Source organism: Saccopteryx bilineata, chromosome 3 (assembly GCF_036850765.1).
Source record: "Saccopteryx bilineata isolate mSacBil1 chromosome 3, mSacBil1_pri_phased_curated, whole genome shotgun sequence".
Classification (NCBI taxonomy): domain Eukaryota; kingdom Metazoa; phylum Chordata; class Mammalia; order Chiroptera; family Emballonuridae; genus Saccopteryx; species Saccopteryx bilineata.
Genome location: NC_089492.1, coordinates 282,442,867 through 282,466,473, shown reverse-complemented (window position 1 = coordinate 282,466,473; position 23,607 = coordinate 282,442,867). Strand labels below are relative to the sequence as shown.

The 23,607-nt window shown below is 40.1% G+C and overlaps 1 protein-coding gene across 3 annotated transcripts in view; it reads left to right on the top strand.

The window, feature by feature from the left end:
* The window catches only part of SPEN (spen family transcriptional repressor), a 102,407-nt gene that overhangs the window by 15,493 nt on the left and 63,307 nt on the right, over positions 1-23,607 (top strand). For 2 of the 3 annotated variants that reach the window (XM_066270350.1, XM_066270349.1), the window contains exons 2-3: positions 14,045-14,365; positions 17,737-18,213. In XM_066270350.1, the coding sequence (XP_066126447.1) occupies positions 14,045-14,365; positions 17,737-18,213 (798 nt within the window). The remainder of the gene's footprint in view (positions 1-14,044; positions 14,366-17,736; positions 18,214-23,607) is intronic. The other variant, XM_066270351.1, reaches the window with a different exon arrangement.

The window sequence follows — 23,607 nt, the reverse complement described above, 5'->3', positions numbered from 1 at the left end:
ACTGGGATGTGAGGACCCAGGTTTGAAACCCTGAGGTTGCCGGCTTGAGCAAGGGGTAACTCATTCTGCTGTAGGCTCCCACCCCTTCTCCATCGAGGTACATATGAGAAAGCAATCAATGAACAACTAGGAGCCGCAATAAAGAAATGATGCTTTTCATCTCTCTTTCTTCCTGTCTGTCCTATCTGTCCCTCTCTCTGTCTCTGTTACATACACACACAAAAAAGAATAGTAGCCTGACCTGTGGTGGTGCAGTGGATAAAGCGTCGGCCTGGAAATGCTTAGGTCGCCGGTTCGAAACCCTGGGCTTGCCTGGTCAAGGCACATATGGGAGTTGATGCTTCCTGCTCCTCCCCCCCCTTCTCTCTCCTCTCTCTCCCCCCCTCCTTTCTAAAATGAATAAATTAAAAAAAAAATAGTATGCTAGCAGTGTGTTATTAGTTTTTTTAAATTATTATTATAATTTTTTTTTTTTTTGTATTTTTCTGAAACTGGAAACGGGGAGAGACAGACAGACTCCCGCATGCGCCCGACCGGGATCCACCCGGCATGCCCACCAGGGGGCGACGCTCTGCCCACCAGGGGGCGATGCTCTGCCCCTCCGGGGCATCGCTCTGCCGCGACCAGAGCCACTCTAGCGCCTGGGGCAGCGGCCAAGGAGCCATCCCCAGCTCCCAGGCCATCTTTGCTCCAATGGAGCCTTGGCTGCAGGAGGGGAAGAGAGAGACAGAGAGGAAGGGGGGGGTGGAGAAGCAGATGGGCGCTTCTCCTTATGTGCCCTGGCCGGGAATCGAACCCAGGTCCCCCGCACGCCAGGCCGACGCTCTACCGCTGAGCCAACCGACCAGGGCCTCATTTTATTTATTAAAAAAAAAAAAAGATTTTATTTATTGATTTTTAGAGAGAGGAGAGAGAGAAAGAAAGGGTGGGGTAGAGCAGGAAGCCTCAGCTCGTAGTTGCTACTGGGGACCTTAGCATTCCAGGTCAACACTTTATCCACTATGCCACCACAGGCCAGGCTCTTTCTGTTGATCTTATTGGAAATATGTTTTTAAAACATTTTTCTGCCTTGTTGAATAGCCTAGCTAGTGACCTCTTGCTCAAGCCAGCAATTATGGGATCATGCTGGTGATCCCTCAAGCAAGTGACCCAGTGCTCAAGCTGGTGAGCTTGTACTCAAGCAGGATGAGCCTGCATTCAAGTCAGAGACCTCTGGGTTTGGAACCTGGGTCCTCAGCCTCTCAGGTTGATGCTCTATCCACTGCACCACCACTGGGCTAGGTGCTGTAATTTTTATGGGGTCTTTTCCTTTATGATTTATTTTACCTTATGTCAAAAGTCTTTTCTAGACCCGTGATAATACTTATATACATCTACATGTACATACATATATGTATACACACACACACACACACACACACACACACACATGGTCTACCGGAAAGTTCTGTCCGTTTTTGGAATAAAACAAAATACAAATTTTTCTTACCATCAATAAACTTTATTAAATAATATAATTGCCATTATTATTAATGATTTCTTGCCAGCGTGAGGGCAATTTGTATATCCCATTTTTGAAAAATGTTTTATCTTTGGATGCGAAAAATTGAATCAGTGCTTGTTTGATATCTTCTTCATTTTTGAATTTTTTGCCCTTCAAAAAATTTTGTAAGGACAAAAACAAGTGATAGTCAGAGGGTGCTAAGTCCGGGGAATATGGTGGATGCGACAGAATTTCCCAGCCTCGTTCTACAATTTTTTGACGAGTCCCCAAAGCAGCATGTGGCCTGGCATTATCATGATGCAGTATGATGTTCTTCCTATTGAACATCGCTGGCCTCTTTTCTTGGACTGCTGTCTTTAAATTATCCAGTTGCTGACAATACTCCGAATTGAGCTTTTCGTTTGGTTTTAAAAGCTCATAATGTATTGGTCCTTGAATGTCCCATCATATACACAACATTCTCTTATTCAGAGTCAAATTTGGTTTAGAAGTGGAAGGGCTAGGTTTTCCGGGTTCACAATATGCCCTTTTCCTTACGATGTTTTCGTAGGTAATCCACTTTTCATCCCCAGTTATCATCCGGTTCAACAAGGGCTTGATTTTGTTCCGAGCAAGCAGAGATGTCCATATGACGACTCGATCATCCAAATTCTTCTGACTTAATTCATGTGGCACCTGTCTTGAATATTTCCACACCAATCCTATCTTCCAAATATGGTCCGAAATGGTTTGCTGAGCTGAATTAAGCCTTTCTGCGATATCCGATGTTGTCAGAAAAGGATCTTAATCCAACATGGTCTTAACAACATCGTCATTGATCAAAGATGGTCGCCCAGAACATGGCTTATCAGAAAGGTCGCAATCACCTGTTTCGAATTTTTTGAACCATCTTCTGCATGTCCTATCAGAAACTGTACCTTCACCAAACACTTTCAATAAATTTCTACATGCTTCTGTAGCATTTCTTCCTTGTTGAAATTCGTATACAATACAGTGGCGTAAATGAACTTTGTCAGTAGCCATGGGTACACTATAGCTTCACACATAAGACTAACGTGAATCAACTTTGTTTTAGTTAATTTGCTACGTCAGTATGTATACATTAAGTGATAAAAATAGAGAGGCACACATGCGCCAAATAAACATGTGCTTACGTGTCGAAACTTGTGATAGAAACGAACAGAACTTTCCTGTAGACCTGATATATATATAGGGCAGGGAAATAACACAGATCAGCAAACTATTACAGATCATTTTTACTCTCTCTTCTTCCTTTTCTGCCTCTTCTGCCACCCCTCCAGTAGAGAAACATCTCAGGGTATTATAGCTTTTTAAAAAATGAGAGTAGGCTCTGTGATTGCCTTTTGGACTGCCTTTTGCTTGGTTTAGGAATTTAGGGATTTGGAGTTTGTTTTTTGCCATCTTTAGGAATTATTTGTACTTAAAAGAGTGATTAAAAGGGTATATTAGCTATTTAAGAATATAAATTTATTTTATATATTAAGTTATTTCACAATAGATTTTCTGAAAGAATTCTGTATCACCATGAAATGAAGAAGCAGGTTTTGGCTGTCATTATTAATGGCTTATCTTCCTAGCCAGGCATGCTTGAAATAGGAAACATCTTCCAAATGTGCCCAGTTATAGGAAACGTGGCATATAGTTGATTTATATTGAGATAATGTTGATGCTTGTGATTAAAGGAGATAAAAAAAATACCTTCTTGTTTGAAAGGACAGTGACAGGTACTGTGTGTTTTGTCTTTTTTTTTTTTTTTACAGAGACAGAGGGATAGGTAGGGACAGACAGGAACGGAGAGAGAGATGAGAAGCATCAATCATCAGTTTTTCGTTGTGGCACCTTAGTTGTTCATTGATTGCTTTCTCATATGTTCCTTGACCGTGGGGCTACAGCAGACTGAGTAACCCCTTGCTCGAGCCAGGGACCTTGGGTCCAAGCTGGTGAGCTTTGCTCAAACCAGATGAGCCCGTGCTCAAGCTGGTGACCTCGGGGTCTCGAACCTAGGTTCTCTGCATCCCAGTCTGACGCTCTATCCACTGCGCCAGGCCTGGTCAGGCTTGACTTTTTCTTTTAATAAGTAGTTTTATTGAGATACAATTTGCATGGCATAACATTTTTGTGTGTGTGTGTGTGTGTGTGTGTGTGTGTGACAGAGACAGAGAGAGGGACAGATAGGGACAGACAGGAAGGGAGAGAGATGAGAAGCATCATTTCTTCGTTCTGGCACCTTAGTTGTTCATTGATTGCTTTTTCACATATGCCTTGAACGGAGTGGGGGGGGCTACAGCAGAGCAAGTGACTCCTTGCTCAAGCCAGTGACCCCGCTCTCAAGCGGGTGAGCCTGTGCTCAAGCCCGATAAGGCTGTGCTTAAGCTGACGACCTCAGGGTTTCGAACCTGGATCCTTGCCTCCCAGTCTGATGCTATCCACTGCGCCACGGCCTAGTCAGGTAACATTCATTCTTTAAAGTGTACAAGTAAGCTGCTTTTAGTACATTCACAGTTTTGCAACCATCACCACTAATTTCAGAATGTTTTCATAATTGCGAATGAAACCGCATTCCCCTTCTTCATTCTCCCTTCTCCCCAGCCCTCATCTACTAGTAATTTACTTTGTATTTATGTGAATTTTCCTGTTCTGAACCTTTTATACATGTGGAATTCTACAATATGTGACTGGTTTCTTTCACTTAGCATAATGTTTTCAAGGTTTATTCATATTATATAGTATGTAATAGGTCTTCATTCTTTTTTATTGCAGAACAATTCTATTATATAAACATAGCATATTTTAAAAATCCATCAGTTGTTGGACATTTGGATTGTTTTCATTTTTGACTATTATGAGTAATGGTACTGTGAACATTTCTGTGCCTGTTTTTATGTTCACATACATTTTCAATTCTCTTGGGTATGTATCCAGGAGTTGGAGCTGGTAGGTTATATGCAATTCTGAGTACCCCCTCCCTTTTTTTAAACAGAGACAGAGAGTCAGAAGGATAGATAGGGACAGACAGACAGGAACGGAGAGAGATGAGAAGCATCAATCATCAGTTTTTCGTTGCAAGACCTTAGTTAAGGGGTAGTTAGCCTGACCTGTGGTGGCGCAGTGGATAAAGCGTCAACCTGGAAATACTGAGGTTGCCGGTTCAAAACCCTGGGCTTGCCTGGTCAAGGCACATATGGGAGTTGATGCTTCCTGCTCCCCCCCCCTTCTCTATAATAAATAAATAAAATCTTAAAAAAAACCCAAAAAAACCCCAAAGGGGTAGTTAGCCTTTTTATACCTACTGCCCACTTTTGTATCTCTTATTAGTAGTAAAATTTTCTAACCGCTCACTGGTTCCACAGTAATGATGATTTATAAAGTAGGGAAATAACTTAACTTTATAAAATTTATAAAGCAGAGTTACAGCAAGTTAAAGCATATAATAATAATTACTTACCAAATACTTTATGTTGGATTTTTGCTAAGTTTGGCAGAATAAATCTTTATAAAACAACTTACTATAGTTAAATTTGTCTTTTTATTTATATATACTTTGGTTGCTCTGCTACCGCCCACCATGAAAGCTGGAACGCCCACTAGTGGGCGGTAGGGATCAGTTTGGCTACCACTGCCTTAGTTATTAATTGATTGCTTTCTCATATGTGCCTTGACCATGGGCCTTGAACAGACCGAGTAACCCCTTGCTCAAGCCAGTGATCTTGGGTCCAAGCTGGTGAGCTTTGCTCAAACCAGATGAGCCCGTGCCCAAGCTGGTGACCTCGGGGGGCCTAGATCTGGGTCCTCCGCATCCCAGTCCGATGCTCTATCCACTGCGCCACCGTCTGGTCAGGCTCTAAGTAACATTTTGAAGAACTGCTAAACTATTTTCCAAAGTGGCTGCACCACTTTACAGTCTCACCAGCAATGTATTATTAGGGTTTAGATTTTTTCTTACTGTCATTGTCACTTTTTTATTTTTTTTGTATTTTTCCAAAGTCAGAAGCAGGGAGGCAGTCAGACAAACTCCCGCATGCACCCAACCGGGATCCACCTGGCATACCCACCAGGGGGCAATGCTCTGTCCATCTAGGGTGTTGCTCTGCTGCAGATGTAGCCATTCTAGCGCCTGAAGCCTGGGCCAACTTTGCTCCAATGGAGCCTTGGCTAGGGAGGGGAAGAGAGAGACAGAGAGGAAGGAGTGGGGTTTGGGGGTGGATAAACAGATGGGCGCTTCTCCTGTGTGCCCTGACTGGGAATCGAACCTGGGACTTCCACATGCTGGGTCGATGGTCTACCGCTGAGCCAACCGGCCAGGGCCCCTCATTGTCACTTTTGTTTCTTAATTATTTTTTTTTTCAGGAACAGAGAGTCAGAGAGAGTGATAGATAGGGACAGACAGGAAAGAAAAGAGATGAGAAGCATCAATCATCAGTTTTTCGTTGTGGCACCTTAGTTGTTCATTGATTGCTTTCTCATATATGCCTTGACCGCGGGCCTTCAGCAGACCGAGTAACCCCTTGCTCGAGCCAGTGACCTTGGGTCACTTGAGCTTTTTTTTTGCTCAAGCCAGATGAGCCCGCGCTCAAGCTGGCGACCTCGAGGTCTCAAACCTGGGTCTTTCCACATCCCAGTTAGACACTCTATCCACTGCACCACTGCCTGGTCAGGCGCTTTCTTAATTTTAGCTATCCTACTGGATGTGAAATGGCATCTCATTGTGTTTTTGGTTTGTATTTCTGTAAAGACTAAGTTGTCAACCAAATTTTTACATGTTTATTGGCAATTTGTATATCTTCTTTGGAGAAATGCATATTTATATCCTTTGCTCATTTTAAAATTGCCTTGTCTTTTTCATTGTTGAGTTGTAAGAATTCCTTATCATTATATTCCTGACCTGTGGTAGCACAGTGGATAAGGTGTGGACCTGGAATGCTGAGATCACCAGTTCAAAACCCTGCCCTTGCTTGGTCAAGGCACATACAAGAAACAACTACCACGAATTGATGTTTCCCGCTTCTTCCCCCTCTTTTCTCTCACTCCTCTCTCTGACGTAAATAAATAAAATAAAGTGGGTTGATACATAAATTAGTAATTCCTTCATAAAAATTTTTTGTATAAAAAGATGTGTTGAAGTTACTACATTATTCTAATGGCTATGTTTATGACTAAACCGAGTTTAAAAGCGGGATGATTTTGAATCTTTTTATAATATAAAAAGAAATACAAACATTTATTTTCTCTACTATTATGAGTAGCCCAATCAAACTTTACTATTCATCTCTTAGGCCTTTTTATCCCTCATATGTTCTTTACTTTATGTCTCTCCATACTTATTGATCATTTCCTTTTTAATAAAGAACAGCTTGGCTTTGGGATAATATGGTAAAAATGAGGGCAGTACATAAAGCCAGAGGTAGTTCCATAAAAGAGGTAATTTTTGGAAAGTGATGTACGTATTGGGTTTTAGTGAGTGGGTGTCTAGGTTAATTGTATGTCTTTTCTAAGAAGCTCTGTATGTACAATCCTCTAAATCTCCGTGGAATAGTAGGTTAACATCGAAACTTTAGAAGAGATCTTTTTACCTGAAAATAGACCAGAAATCATAAAACATTCAGATGTGATCTTTTAACTGTTGTTAACTGGGCAGAGGAGGAGGAGCTGCAGAATTTGAATATATTATCTCAGTGGAGTGGACATGTCATGTTTCAGGAACGATTTGGGGAAGTTGTATTTTGGAAGATTCTTTACTTGAAGGACTTGTGTGACAGCTAAGTATGTGGCTATTATTTGCTATTGCTTGTTAGTAGGGTCAGTTGCAGAAGCTAGGATTTCCTTCTTTTTAAAATTTTATTTATTTTTTATTTTAGTGAGAGGAGAGGAAGCAAAGAGACAGAGATTCCTGCATGTGCCCCTACCAGGATCCACCCAACCTGTCTGGGACTGATGCCAGAGGTGTTGCTCAGTTGCTGAACATTTTTTTAGTGCCTGAGGTGGAGGCCATGGAGCCATCCTCAGTGCCCAAGGCCAACTCTCTCAAACTAATTGAGCCATGGCTGCAGGAGAGGAAGAGAGAGAGAGAGAGAGAAGAGGGAGGGGTGGAGAAGCAGATGGTCACTTCTCCTGTGTGCTCTGACCAGGAATTGAACCCGAGACATCTGCATGCTGGGCCGATGCTCTACCACTGAGCTGACCGGCCAGGGCAGAACTAGGATTAAAATTAATTATTGCGTTCTTACTAATAATCCAGCCAGTAAAGGTTGAATGCAGTGCCTTCTGAAAAGAAGTGGATATTGAGAGAATTCATTGAGTTTTAGCATACTTAATGATCTTGAGCTTTTTGTAATTGGTGTTGCTTTGGAAATTACTGACTGAGTTTCCTGGGTGATGAAAACAGTTTAGAATAGGAGGAATCTTCTTTTAACCTAGCAGGAAACTGAGAATTGCAAATAATTTCCACGAGACTAGGGGTCTTGGTGGACAGTGCCTGTTAAAAACCATATAATAATTGAGTCAGCGTCAGAACCTTAGACTCTTTATCTCATACTCGCATGCTTTTTCTCCACTGTATCACATTGTCCTCAGTGTAAAATCTGAGGCCTTTAACACACTGAAATGATATTCTTCAAGGAACTAACTGCTAAGGTTGGTCAGTGCATATTACATAAATTGTCAAATGTTGGAAAGATATCAAACATTTTAGCAAATCTGGCATTATTTTATTTAATTTCTAAATTATCTTTTTTTTAAAATTGTATTTATTTATTTATTTATTCATTTTAGAGAGGAGAGGGAGAGACAGAGGAAGAGAGACAGAGAGAGAGAAGGGGGGGAGGAGCTGGAAGCATCAACTCCCATATTTGCCTTGACCAGGCAAGCCCAGGGTTTCGAACCGGCAACCTCAGCATTTCCAGGTTGACACTTTATCCACTGCGCCACCACAGGTCAGGCTCTAAATTATCTTTTAAAAAAGTAAAAGAATACAGTATATGTTGATCAATTTAATATTTTTGATGGTAAAGATTTTTGGCCAAACAAAAACCAATTTAGTATTTTTAAAAATTTATTTATTCATTTTAGAGAGGAGAGAGAGAGAGAGAAAAAAAGAGAGAGAGAGAGAGAGAGAAAGAAAGAAAAAGAAAAGGAAGCTTCAACTCCCATATGTGCCTTAGACTAGGCAAGTGCAGGGTATTGAACCGGCGACCTCAGCATTCCAGGTTGATGCTTTATCCACTGCACCACCACAGGTCAGGCCCAATTTAGTATTTTTTATTATGTTTTTGAAGATAGGCCTATTAGATTGTTATACACCGCAGCTTGTAGCAATTAAGCACAATTTCTTAGCTTTATGTTCAATTTTTAAAAATTTGACTTTCTTAATTCTTTAAAAATGACAAATGAGTTTACTTATTACCACAAACAATGACCATATAATTTTAGAAACTAATATTTTGCAGATAATTATTGGAGAATATTTTATAGGTTCTCTGAAAACCTGTAGCTAAGGCTTGATGTTGCTAAAAATGGAAATTTGTAATTGTGATTGGATTATGTTTTTATTTCTAGCTATATGTAATCTATGCATTGAGTGTTTGGTCCCTCTTTCAAAATTGCATTTATCCCTTTATTATTCAGGATTTAAGCTTAAACATTTGTTTTTCCTGTATTATTCCTTAGTTAACTGACTTTTTTTTTCACGATTTTACTACTGACTTTACAGAGAGAGGAGAGAGGGGTGGGGGGTAATGAGAAGTTTCAGCTCACAGTTGCTTCACTTTAGTTTGTCATTGCTTGCTTGCTTGTCATCTGTGCCTTGACTGGGCCAGTCCAGAGTTTCCAACCAGCGACCTCAGAGCCCTGTGTCGAGGTTCTGTACACTGCGCCACCGCGGGCCAGGCCGAACTGACTTTTGTTGATGGGATTTGGCTGCTGTTTCTCTTTTTCTTCTTCTTTTTTAATAGAAGAAAAATCTCTACAACTTTTAGTGAGGTTTAGTGATTAGCCTTGTGTATGTATGGTAAAAATGTGCATAATATAAAATTTATTTTAACCATTTCAAGTATATAATTCACTGGTATTAAGTACAGTCACAATGTTATATAACCGTCACTGCTGTTTATTTCTAGAATGTTTTCATCTCATGTAGAAACTTAGTACCCAGTAAGCAGTAACTTCCAATTACTACCTGTCCTCAGCCCCTGGTAACTCATATTCTACTTAATGTCTCTATGTATTTGCTTATTCTAGATAACTTTTTTTTTAATCCATCAGTTGGATATTTGGATTGTTTTCATTTTGACTATTATGCATAATGCTAATGTGAACATTTCTGTGCCTGTTTTTATGTTCAGATACATTTTTAATTCTCTTGGGTATGTATCCAGGAGTTGGAGCTGCTATTATATGCAATTCTAAGTAACCTTTTTTTTTTTTTTTTTTACAGAGACAGAGAGAGAGTCAGAGAGAGGGATAGATAGGGACAGACAGACAGGAACGGAGAGAGATGAGAAGCATCAATCATCAGTTTTTCGTTGCAACACCTTAGTTGTTCATTGATTGCTTTCTCATATATGCCTTGACCGCGGGCCTTCAGCAGACTGAGTAACCCCTTGCTGGAGCCAGCGACCTTGAGTCCAAGCTGGTGAGCTTTGCTCAAACCAGATGAGCCCGCGCTCAAGCTGGCAACCCCAGAACCTGGGTCCTCGGCATCCCAGTCCGACGCTTTATCCACTGCGCCACCACCTGGTCAGGCTATTCTAGATAACCTTTAAAAAGTGAAATAATAAACTGCCCTTTTGTGTCTGGCTTTTTAAAATTTAGTATGATGTTTTCAATGTTTACCCATGTGGTAGCATGTATCAAAACTTTACTTCTTTTTATATCTTAATATATTCCATTGTATGTATATGCCACATTTTGTTTATTCATTTATCTGTTGATGAGCACTAGGTGTTTACACCTTTTGGCAATTGTGAGTAATTCTACAATGAACATGGTGTTGCACGTATGTGTTTGAACCCCAGTTTTCAGTACTTTTGGATATATGCCTATGATTTGATTGAATTGCTGGGTCATAGGGTAATTCTCTGCTTAACTTTCTGAGAAAATGCCAAACTTGTCCACAGTGGCTGTACCATTTTAGTTCCACTAGCTATATACACAGATTTCTCTATATCCTTGCCAACACATGTTTTCTTTTTTTTCCTTCAAATACTAGCCATCCTAGTGGGTGTGAAATGACATGTCATCTTGGTTTTGATTGGTATTTCTCTAGTAGCTAGTAATTTTGAGCCGCTTTATCTGACATCTGTATATCTACTGCTACAAAAATTAGGGAATATTTCAAAATGAATATGAAGTGATAAAATATCTTATAATTTTTGTGAGCCAGTGTATTTGGTGAAGTCTTTTGCCCATTAAAGAATACGTTGAGTTGTAAGATTTCTTGTATTCTATTCTATTCCATTTATTTAAAGAAAGTCCAAGTATTGAAAGTTGGAATACAGATAGACAATATATTGTGAACAATGTAGACTTTGGATTTTTAAAATTTTTTATTTTATTTTTTGTGACAGACAGAGAGAGGGGCAGATAGGGACAGACAGGAAGGGAGAGAGATGAGAAGCATCAAGTCTTCGTTGCGGCACCTTAGTTGTTCATTGAATGCTTTCTAGCATGTTCCTTGATGGGGGGGGGGCTACAGCAGAGTAAGTGACACCTTGCTCAAGCCAGTGACCTTGGCTCAAGCTGGCGATCTCGGGGTTTTGAACCTGGGTCCTCTGAGTCCCATTCTGACGCTCTATCCACTGCGCCACCGCCTGGTCAGGCAAGATTTCTTGTATTTTAGATAAAACTCCTTTGATACATTGCAAGGTACTTTTTAATGTTTGTCTGGAAAGAACTATTTCAATTTCTGTCATTTCCCTCCTAAGTTAAAAAGATCTTTTTATCAATTCATTTACACCAAAGAATTTTGTTCCTTCTAGTTCATTTGCTTTCTGAAACTGGATTTTATGACTGTGTTTTCCCTGTGAGAGGTAATAAAAAACTATACTAGTGGATATAAAAAAAAAGAAAAAAGTTCTTCTTTTTGATAATGTCAGCTTCTTCAGAGGAAGTGTAAAATTATGATCTTCGATGTCAGCGAATAAGAGTGCTATATTTACAAGTGCTCTGCCTGCCTTTCTAAAAGGACAAATTGCAAATACATAAAATATAATTAACTCCTACTGGAATTTTTAGAATTTTCGTGAATTTTTTTATTCCAAATAATTATATGTCTTACATAACACATATGCTTCAAGATACAAAGAAAATAACTTCTTTGCAAACATAGTAGACAGTTTTTTTGGATAAAAATGTGGACATGTGGTTTATCAAAAGGTTTTCTTAGCCTAACCAGTTGACCTGGGACACTGAGGACCCAGGTTCAAAATCCTGAGGTTGCTGGCTTAAGCGTGGGATCATCGACATGATCCCATGGTTGCTGGCCTGAAAGAGGAGTCATTGGCTTCACTGAATCCCTCCTTAAGGCACATATGAGAAGCAATTAATGAATAACTAACGTGTTTGGAATTACAAGTTGATGCTTCTCATTTCTATCCCTCCCCCCCCACATGCACACACACAAAGGTTTTCTTTTTTTTTTTAATTTTTATTAATAGGGTGACATCAATAAATCAGGGTACATATATTCAAAGAAAACATGTCCAGGTTATCTTGTCATTCAATTCTGTTGCATACCCATCACCCAAAGTCAGATTGTCCTCTGTCACCTTCTACCTAGTTTTCTTTGTGCCCCTCCCCCTCTCCCACCCCCCCCCCCCCCCCAACCACCACACTCTTGTCCATGTCTCTTTAGTCTCGTTTTTATGTCCCACCAATGTATGGAATCCTGCAGTTCTTGTTTTTTTCTGATTTACTTATTTCACTCTGTATAATGTTATCAAGATCCCACCATTTTGTTGTAAGTGATCCGATGTCATCATTTCTTATGGTTGAATAGTATACCATGGTGTATATGTGCCACGTCTTCTTTATCCAGTCTTCTTTTTTTTTTTTTTTTTTACAGTGATTAAAGCCTTTAAGCAAACTCTTGGCCAATACAGCAAGAATCCTTAAAAGAGTAATGATGTCCTTAACATGTTCACCAAGTCCAAGTTGGCCCCAACACCATGCCAAATCCCTGAAAAATGCAACCCAACCCCAGTTCAGTCTGTTAGGAGCTGTCACTAGGTGCAGGAGTCCAGGACAAGTCCACCTCCAGGAAAAGTCCGCATGGCACTGGAATTGTCACAATTCTATACTTTGCAGCTCACGTCCAAGTCCCGATGACTGCTGCTTCTAGCTGGTAATGATTCAGGTAGACTGGAAAAGCCATCTGCAGCATGTGTGGGGATGGAGCTTCTGTTCTCCTCTGCCTGGAGAGATGAGACCAGGTTGCCTTTCCCTGGAGCTCTGCGACTGTGGCTTGGTAAAGAGAACCTTGGGATACACTAAGCAGTCTCGGTGTGGCTTCTTCAGTGTTCCTTGGTTGAAGAGTCCTCTTAGTTTAGTCCAAAGTTGGTTTTTCCAGATGATAGTTCTTAAAATTATTCTGTAACCCACTTTGGTTCTGGGAGGTGGATGTTGGTACGTCTGCCTACTCCAGCGCCATTTTGTCTTCCACAAAGGTTTTCTTAGGTTTATTAACTTACATGAAAAACAATTTTAATTATACCTATATTATACATTTTAGCAATTTTCTTTTAACCCCCTGGAATAGAAAATTAAGTAGCAAAAATTACATTAAAAGAATTAGACTGTCATTTGTAAACGGACATACAAAATATTTGGTGTTATTTTGCCTTCAAGTAAGGACTATTTGAAATCATCTCATTTTTCAGTAAGATCATTTTCACCTAATGAATTAAATTAAAATGAATAATGTAGAATAATTTTTTTTTAATTTATTTTTTTTATTTATTCATTTTAGAGAGGAGAGGGAGAGGGAGAGACAGAGAGAGAGAGAGAGAGAGACAGAGAGAGAGAAGGGGGGAGGAGCTGGAAGCATCAACTCCCATATGTGCCTTGACCAGGCAAGCCCAGGGTTTTGAACCGGCGACCTCAGCATTTCCAGGTCGACGCTTTATCCACTGCGCTACCACAGGTCAGGCAGAATAATTTTTAATTACAGTTTATTTTCTAACTAAATTACAGTTTAGTTACAGTTTTTAATAAAAACCTTTTAAGATTTCTAAGTTAACTTTGATCAATTTTAGGTTCAATATCCCTTTTTAGCATGTACAACTTCCTAAAACCATCTGGTACATTTATTGCACCTAAGTGTTGTAGAAAGGTAAAAGGTAGTTTAGTAAATATTATACTTAAGAAATGAGAATAATAAAATAATGTGGGAAAAGATTCATAAATATTTGCCCCAAGAAAGAAAAATGTGAGTGTAAAAGCCACTTAAAATGTTACTTTATAACCCCTCCGCAATACTTTTGGAAAATTATTGATGTGCAACAATAATATTGACTCTATTTTTTCCAGATATGGCCGCGTGGAAAGTGTCAAAATTCTCCCTAAGAGGGGATCTGAAGGAGGAGTGGCTGCCTTTGTGGATTTTGTGGACATCAAAAGTGCACAGAAAGCTCACAACTCAGTCAACAAAATGGGAGATAGAGACCTACGCACGGATTATAATGAACCAGGCACCATTCCAAGTGCTGCTCGGGGATTGGATGATACAGTTTCCATAACATCTCGTAGTAGAGAGGTTTCTGGGTTCAGAGGAGGTGGTGGAGGGCCTGCGTATGGCCCGCCACCATCACTTCATGCACGAGAAGGACGTTATGAGCGGAGACTTGATGGGTAAGTTCCAAGGTTTCTGTAGGCAGGTATTTTGTATTTGATATGGTGAGAAACAGAAACTCATATTTAGGGGCCCCACATGGATTTAAAGTTTTGGGCATTCTCAATGTTTCCTATTTTGGGTTGGAAACGGAAGTGATTTCTATCCCAGTGGCTGGTATCTTATGGAATCATAGAGGATATTTCCTGCAGCTGGTTGGATATCTACTCCTGAGATATAAAGTGGTGGAAGATTTGTATGGCAGCATCATTTTTGGAGTTACCTGTCTTCTAGAATTAATTATTTCTTCTCTTGGATGATGTTAAGGCCTTTCTTGGATATATCCTTCTTACCTGATGGAGCTATTTGGCTACAGATTTTGTGGTTATACTATATGGAATATTTCTGGAATATTAGAGCCTACAGATTCTTTTAGAAGTTAATATCTGCTTCTCAGTTTTTACTACGTGAAGTGTACAAATGAATTGGATTGTCACCAAAAATCCTAGCAGACCCTAATGATTCAATCACTTGGATTCTACAAACAATACTTTAACCTGGAAATGTGTACTTGGAAGAAGAAGAATGAAGGCAGTGTTTGATTTTCCATTTTGGATCTACACAGTTTCCATGTTGGAATTATACTCCTTGATGGAATGGGGAAAATGATGGATGTTCCTAAATCCTGGAATATAGCCATTCTTTTCTAATTTCTGGAATGTATGGGATGGTATGCAGTCAAGATTCCATTAGCCCAGGAGAAGAGGATTACTGTTTCCTTTCTTAAGTTGCTGCCCATTGAAAAGGTACTGTAGCTTTGAACATATGGTGACGATCAGTTGTGGATACAGCAATCAAAATTGACTGTGCTGGATGGCTACAAAGGTGAACTATTGGCGAGCAACTGTGCCTCATTTGGTGGAATCATAGAGGATATTTCCTCTTCTGTCAGCTGCCTGATTCATACTTAGGGCTGGAAATTTTTATGAATGTGGATTAATTTATAATTGTCTACTATCTCAAGAAAGAAGTCTGGGGGTTTGAGAGTTACAGTTTGTCTGGGACTACTTGCTTCCAGTGGAATTATTTTATCTGATCACTAAGATTTTTTTTCCTTGTGGTTCATCTAAATATCATTTGACACCCTTGCCCATTAAGAAGGTGGATTACCCCCATAAGAGGGGCCAAAATTGGGGAAGTTATGTTCACAATTCTCTCCCTAGATTTAATTGGGATTATAGGTCGTGTTTCCACACTTGGAAAAGGTTGGTATGTCCTGACCTGTGTATATTAGCCCCTCTCCTAACCCAAGTCAAGCTCTCTCTTTTTTTCTCACTAACTCTAGAAGTATTTAGTACTAATAGATGAATCAAAGAATAGTTATTAGATTTCAGCTCTGCTAGCTCTTGTGCCTGTCTTCTGTATCTTCCTAATGGATAAGAACTTTGCATATTTATAAAATATTAGCTGTAGCAGTAATTCTCCTAGAACTATTGCCTGTTGCTTCTGTTATATCGTTAATAACAACTTTCACTGATTAATATTTGATAGGGTGCTAATAGAATTATTTTTGAAATTATCTCTTAAGTCTCAAAGGAAACCCTCTTGTTTGTTAGACATTGAAATATCTATTCAAATTCCAGAAAGATAGTGAGTAAAAAGGAGAAAGTCATATAATACATTTAAGTACGAAAGATATTACTGACTTTTTTGTCCTACCAGTTGCTTTTCATGATAGCTACAAAAAACAAAACCAGCATACATAGGAAGGTATGTGGAAAATGACAATTAGTGCAGAAATTTGGAACGTAGGCATGCATTTGGGGACATAGTATTGTGAAATTTTTGCCAGATATTTATTGGAGAGATTCTAATTCTTCTATATCTTTTACAATTTCTTAATCTCTTTTGATAGAAGATAGTTCCAAAGATAATGTTGGGAAGAAACTTAGCCTTAAGTTGAAATTCAAGTGAAATGGTGTTTGAGGAACTCGGGGAATAAATTCTATTTTCCTACAAAAGTACAAAATTTAAGATTTTTTAAATAGAGTTAGACATAGTTTTAAATACACTTCATTGCATGTGTATAATTGTACATGCAACAATTTTTGTATTCTTAGGTTGACAGATACAGCCTACAGAAAAATCTTTTTAAGTTAAACCATTGCTAATAGCAATCTTACAGAATCTAAGTGAACATATTTCCTGTAACTATTAAGTACATATATTAACAAGTTGAATCATGGAATAGGCATTTTAAAAGTTATATGGAATTTGATAGCACGAAGAGATAAAATAACCTTTATTCTTTAATTAGATTTACCATAGACTAGCATGTGGCAACCCAATATTTTGATATTCTAAGTGTTTTTTTTTTTTTTTTTTGGTATTTTTCTGAAGCTGGAAACGGGGAGAGACAGTCAGACAGACTCCCGCATGCGCCCGACCGGGATCCACCCGGCACGCCCACCAGGGGGTGAAGCTCTGCCCACCAAGGGGGCGATGCTCTGCTCCTCTGGGGCGTTGCGCTCTGTTGAGACCATAGCTACTCTAGCGCCTGGGGCAGAGGCCAAGGAGCCATCCCCAGCACCTGGCCATCTTTGCTCCAATGGAGCCTCGCTGCGGGAGGGGAGGAGAGAGACAGAGAGGAAGGAGAGGAGGAGGGGTGGAGAAGCAGATGGGCGCTTCTCCTGTGTGCCCTGGCCGGGAATCGAACCCGGGACTTCTGCACGCCAGGCCGACGCTCTACTACTGAGCCAACTGGCCAGGGCCTTTATTTTTCTTTTTAAGATTTCATTTTTTTAAAATGATTGGGCATAGCAGTTTACATAATCTAGTAATTTTTGTAATTTCCAAGAAGGGTAAAGTTAATGAGAAAAAATAACTGAAAATTTTTTTCTAGACTTCTTTGAAAATGTCCTCCTATAGCTGAGACATACATCGCAATACGGCTTTCATTACTAAGTGGAAATTTTGCCTAAAATAAACATGCAAAGTAAACAAGTTTGGTATATGTTTTAATAAGATGAAAGTATAGAAAACTTTTATATTAAAATAAGTCTTTTCTTTTTCCATTAAACTTAAAATGAAAAGGAGGTAGCATATGTATATGTCTGTATATAATCCAGAAAATCCCTGACTTGCAGAACACTAGTCATGAAAGCCCAATATGCAATTAAAACAATGATTGCTCAGCTGTGAAAATAAGTTTTGGAGTCAGGTAAAATGTTAAGCTTGTTAGTGTTTGCTAACTAAGTAGGTTAATGCTGTTTAGAAAATGACCAGTTGCAAAGATATACAGTGCTGAAGTGAATGTTTGCATGATTTGCTTTTTAGTTTTGCTTGCTCCTTTCTGATTGATTAAATATTTTTCCCCCCTCCTAAAATGCAGGGCTTCAGATAACAGGGAGCGTGCTTATGAACATAGTGCCTATGGACACCATGAACGGGGGACGGGAGGATTTGATCGGACAAGACATTACGATCAGGATTACTATAGAGATCCTCGCGAGCGGACTTTACAACATGGGCTCTATTATTCTTCTCGGAGTCGAAGTCCAAACCGTTTTGATGCTCATGACCCCCGATACGAACCTAGGGCTCGGGAGCAGTTTACACTGCCCAGTGTGGTACACAGGGATATCTACAGGGATGATATTACCCGGGAGGTACGAGGCAGAAGGCCAGAGCGGAATTACCAGCACAGCAGGAGTCGGTCACCACATTCATCCCAGTCTAGAAATCAGTCTCCTCAGAGGCTGGCTAGCCAAGCGTCTAGACCCACAAGGTCCCCTAGCGGCAGCGGCTCTAGGAGTAGATCCTCCAGTAGTGATTCAATCAGCAGCAGCAGTAGTACCAGCAGTGACAGGTAGGTTAACAGCCTTTTGTTATAACGGACAAGCTGTTGAATAAATTGTCACAAATTCTTGACTAACACTGGTAATGGTTTTTAGCATAGTTCTCTTTTTAAAGAGAATAATTTTGGATCATGTATATAATGAATGAAAAAACTTATTAGTATGTGGCTATTGAATTAATTCTGTGAAGTACCTGAAGCTAAGTGATGATTTGCAAATACTATTTCATCCTCCAGATGCTCAATATTAAAAGTGCCCAAAAGGAAGAAAAGTGGTAACTTTAGCTGTGAAGCAGATCTTGTGCCACTGATAATGTGATATTTTAAGTTTTTAGTTTTCTAAGTGCATAATACTTATTTCTGTTATTCTGGTTGAAAATTTGTAAAAACTGTTTTGTTACAGGTATATTGATGAAGTAATATTGTTGACACATTATCAGTGACTAAATCAACACATTTCAACTAATTTTAACATCAGGATAGTAGCCAATTTCTAAACTCAAGTAGAAAAGCTTTAAATGCTGGTTGTAACTTGGCTGTTCACTAAGGCTGAGTCAGCTGATTTCATTAATTGGGAATATTTTTTACAAAGGCATTTATTTTAAAGATAAAACTAATACAGGTAATCTTAATAATACAGGAACGAGCTTAGACGTTAGGTATATATGTGGGCTTTGAAATCACAAATCTTTGCAGATGGTATGGTTTACTAATTTTATAATCTTGGACAAGTCATTTAAGCTGTCTAGGCCTCAGCTTTCTTACCTTTTACAAGAACTGTGCTTTATAAAGTAATTGTGAAGATCCAAGTGAAAATTTGTATAAAGTGCTTAGCTTGATGCCCTTATATATTAAATAAGTACTATCCTTAATAATTGCTAACTATTATTATTACTTTAAATGTTGATACTTTGAGCATTTCCTATTTCTAGTTACTGTTACTTAATCTGTTAATCCTAAATATCTTAGTTTTAAGTTTAGATGGTGTGTATTTGAAATTTATAGGATATGAATGATTTGACTTGATTAATACGCTCAGATTATATTCTTTTAGTATTGCCTGCTTATTAATTGATTTAAGAAAAGTAAATGAGGCCTGACCTGTGGTGGCACAGTGGATAAAGCGTCGACCTGGAAACACTGAGGTTGCCAGTTCAAAACCCTGGGCTTGCCTGGTCAAGGCACATATGGGAGTTGAAGCTTCCTGCTCCTCTCTCTCTCTCTCTCTCTCTCTCTCTCAATCTTTCTCTCCTCTAAAAATAAATAAATAGATAAGAAAAGTAAATGATCATATAATTGATGAACAGCTCCTTTTAGGCCTCCTAAATGTTCTAATTCAAAATAATAAATGGAAAGAAACATTTTGTACATCTGTCTAGATATAATTCAAACATTTTGGAAGATGTTGCATATTACCATGAAGCAAGCCCCCTTTTTTAAACTTTTTTTTTAAAGCATTTTAATTTTATTTATTTATTTTATGACAGAGAGAGAGGAACAGACAGGAAGTGTGAGAGATGAGAAGCATCAATTCTTCGTTGTGGCACCCTAGTTGTTCATTGATTGCTTTCTGATATGTGCCTTGGGGGGAGGGACTGCAGCAGACCGAATGACCCCCTGCTTGAGCCAGTGACCTAGGGCTCAAGGTGGTGAGCCTTGCTCAAACCAGATGAGCCTGCGCTCAGGCTGGCAACCTCGGGGTCCCGAACCTGGGTCCTCCGCATCCCAGTCCGACACTATCCACTGCGCCGCCACCACCCAGTCAGGCGAAGCAAGCACTTAGTTTAGGAAATCAGGAGAGTTAGATTCTGGCCTGTAGCTTTGTGACATGGATGAGAATCCTTAACTTCTCTTGATTTCATTGGGTATATTGTCGAGATAAATGATTGACAAGCTTCATTTGAACTCCTTAAATTGATTATAAAATCTTGATATGCCTCATTTTCTCTTCTGTAGAATTGTCTAAGATACTTAAGTTTTAGTCATTTTTCCCAAACCTACCTAATTAAAGGGATGCCACTGCATTACATTGGATCAAAACTGATTGAAAAGCCAATGGATTGTAGAGGTGTTGAAGTTAGAGGAGAAACATGATACAAGACCTTCAGAACTGCATTGTACTTATGTGGGGAAATTACAGTGTTTCGGGATTTGTCTTCGTAGGCTCAAAAGTTTGAAACCAGAGGTGTTATGATGAATCAGTCATGCTCTGTTTACAGAATCAAAAGAGTAGTGGTATGCCTCTTAATATTTACAGTCAGAAAGGTAACTGCCGCAGAGGCAGGATGAGCTTAGAAAATCTACATGGCGACTAAATTACATCATAGAGGGTATTTCCTCTTCTGTCAGCTGTCTGATTCACATTTAGGTCTGGAAATTTTTATGATTTAGGGCTATGAAGGATATGTAAGACTTTAGCAAAAAGAGAAAGGAGTTTTAGGCTACACATGGGAACATTGGTGGGTGGAAGGAATAACTTGAAGAGATACAGGTGGGTGGAAGGATGTTTTGAGAATAACAGATAATTTAGAATAACTTAACCACACTAATGATTTGGGGTTTTATTCTTTATACAGAGATGAACCATTGAGGGATTTTGAGATGGGAGATATCTTGTTGAGATCTGTGCTTTAGAAAAGGCATCTGGTGACTTCAAATACAAAAGACACTGGTTAGGAGGCTATTTCAGTAGCTTGGAGAAGAATAATTTTAGACTGTGAGAGTGCCTAACTGGGGACAAGTTGGGAAATACATTGTGTTAAGAATCTGATTATAGCCTGACCTGTGATGGCACAGTGGATATAGTGTTGACCTGGAATGCTGAGGTCGCCTGTTCAAAACCCTGGTCAAGGCACTTATGGGAGTTGATGTTTCCTGCTTGACCAGACAAGCCTGGTCAAGGCACGTATGGGAGTTGATGTTTCCTCTTCTCTCTTTCTCTCTCTCTCTCTCAAAATGAATAAATAAAATCTTAAAGAAGGAAAGCCATTTTGTTTGTGGTACTTTGTTAAAAAACATTTTTTTAAAATTTGATTATAAATGAAATGCTGTTGGGCATATAGGATATTTATTGGAAATTGTTTTGTGTGCAGGTATTGGAATCAGAATATAAGCAATAGCGTTCACTTTTTTTCTCCCATGCCTTGCACAGTTTTGAGCATGCAGTGCACTTAATAAATGTTTAGTGATCAAATAAATGAGTTCTTTAAGCCTACCAAAAAAAAAAAAATCCAATTATGGAGCCTGCCCAGGTGGTTTAGTGCATAGAGCGTTGTCCTGGCATGCTAAGGTTGTGGGTTTGATCCCTAGTCAGAGCATATGCTATGAAAACAACCAATGAGTTCACAACTAAGTGGAACAATGAGTTGGTCTCTCTGTCTCTCTGTCTCTCTTTCCCTTTCTTTCCCGCCCTCCCTCTCTGCTTCCCTCTCCCTTTTTCTCAAAATCAGTGGAAAATAGTTTTTAAAAATTTGATTATGTTAATTTATGAAAACCAGAATGAACTTTTGTTTTTAAGAGACACAGACAGGAAGAAGGAAGAGAGATGAGAAGCATCAACTCATAATTGTGGCACCTTAGTTGTACACTGATTGCTTTTCATATGTGCCTTGACTAGGGGTGAGAGGGGGCCTCCAGCTGAGCCAATGACCCCTTGTTCAAGTCAACAACCTTGGGTCTCAAGCCAGCAACCATGGGGTCATGTCCATGATCCCATGCTCAAGTTGGTGACCCTGCTGTGCTCAAGCTGGAGACCTCGGGGTTTTTTTGTTTTGTTTTTTTTGTATTTTTCTGAAGCTGGAAATGGGGAGAGTCAGACAGACTCCCGCATGCGCCTGACCGGGATCCACCCGGCACGCCCACCAGGGGCAACGCTCTGCCCACCAGGGGGCGATGCTCTGCCCCTCCAGGGCGTCGCTCTGCTGCAACCAGAGCCACTCTAGCGCCTGGGGCAGAGGCCAAGGAGCCATCCCCGGCGCCCGGGCCATCTTTGCTCCAATGGAGCCTTGGCTGCAGGAGGGGAAGAGAGAGACAGAGAGGAAGGAGGAGGGGGGTGGAGAAGCAAATGGGCGCTTCTCCTATGTGCCCTGGCCGGGAATCGAACCTGGGTCCCCCGCACGCCAGGCCGACGCTCTACCGCTGAGCCAACTGGCCAGGGCCAACCTCGGGGTTTTGAACCTGGGTCCTCAATGTTCCAGGCTGATGCTGTATCCACTGCATCACTACCTGGTCAGGCCAGAATGAACTTTTTTTTTAAATTTATTCATTTTAGAAAAGAGAGACAGAGAGAGCGAGGGGGGGGGGGGGGAGCAGGAAGCATCAACTCCCATATGTGCCTTGACCAGACAAGTGCAGGGTTATGAACCCACGACTTCAGTGTTCCAGGTCGATGCTTTATCCACTGCGCCACCACAAGTCAGGCCAGAATGAACTTTAATGGTGGACTTTTCACTACTACTCTGTAACAACAAGACCAGGCCTTTGCACACTACAGAGCGAGTATATTGGTCTTTCTCAGATTATGTGTTCAACAAATAGTTGAAATACTGAGATACACAATTTTTTTTTTTTGACAGCGAGAGAGTCAGAGAGAGGGATAGATAGAGACAGACAGGAAGGGAGAGAGATGAGAAGCATCAATTATTAGTTTTTTGTTGTGGCACTTTAGTTGTTCATTGATTACCCTCTCATATGTGCCTTGACCCGGGGGCTACAGCAGACTGAGTAACACCTTGCTCAAGCTAGCGACCTTGGATCCAAGCTGGTGAGCTTTGCTCAAACCAGGTGAGCCCATGCTCAAGCTGGTGACCTCGGGGTCTCGAACCTGGGTCCTCTGCATCCCAGTCTGACGCTCTACCCACTGTGCCACCACCTGGTCAGGCAGGAATTGAAGAACTTGAAATTGAATTAGTTCATAAACTTCCCTAATATCTCAAAGTACTTTTAAGTGAGCTTTGATTCTAAGTTTTTTTTTTTAAGCAAGGGAGAGAGGCAGTGGGGGTAAGGGGGAGACAGACAGGGACAGACAGACAGACAGAAAGTGAGAGGAATCAGAAGCATCACCTCTTCATTGCAGCACCTTAGTAGTTCATTGATTGCTTTCTCCTACGTGCCTTGACTGGGGGGCTACAGCCGAGCAAGTGACTCCTTGCTCAAGCCATTGACCTTGGGCTCAAGTTGGTGACCTCAGGATTTCAAACCTGAGTTCTCAGCATCCTAGGCTGATGCTCCATCCACTGTGCCGCTATTTGGTCAGGCCCAAGTTGTATTTTAATCACAGCCAGAGATGATTGTATTGTCTCAAAGTCTCTGAACTTGGAGGGGAGAAAAATGACATATTTTCCTAACCTAAAACTGAAATTAAGCATTGAATTGGGTTTATAATCATTGTTACTGGGATATTATTTG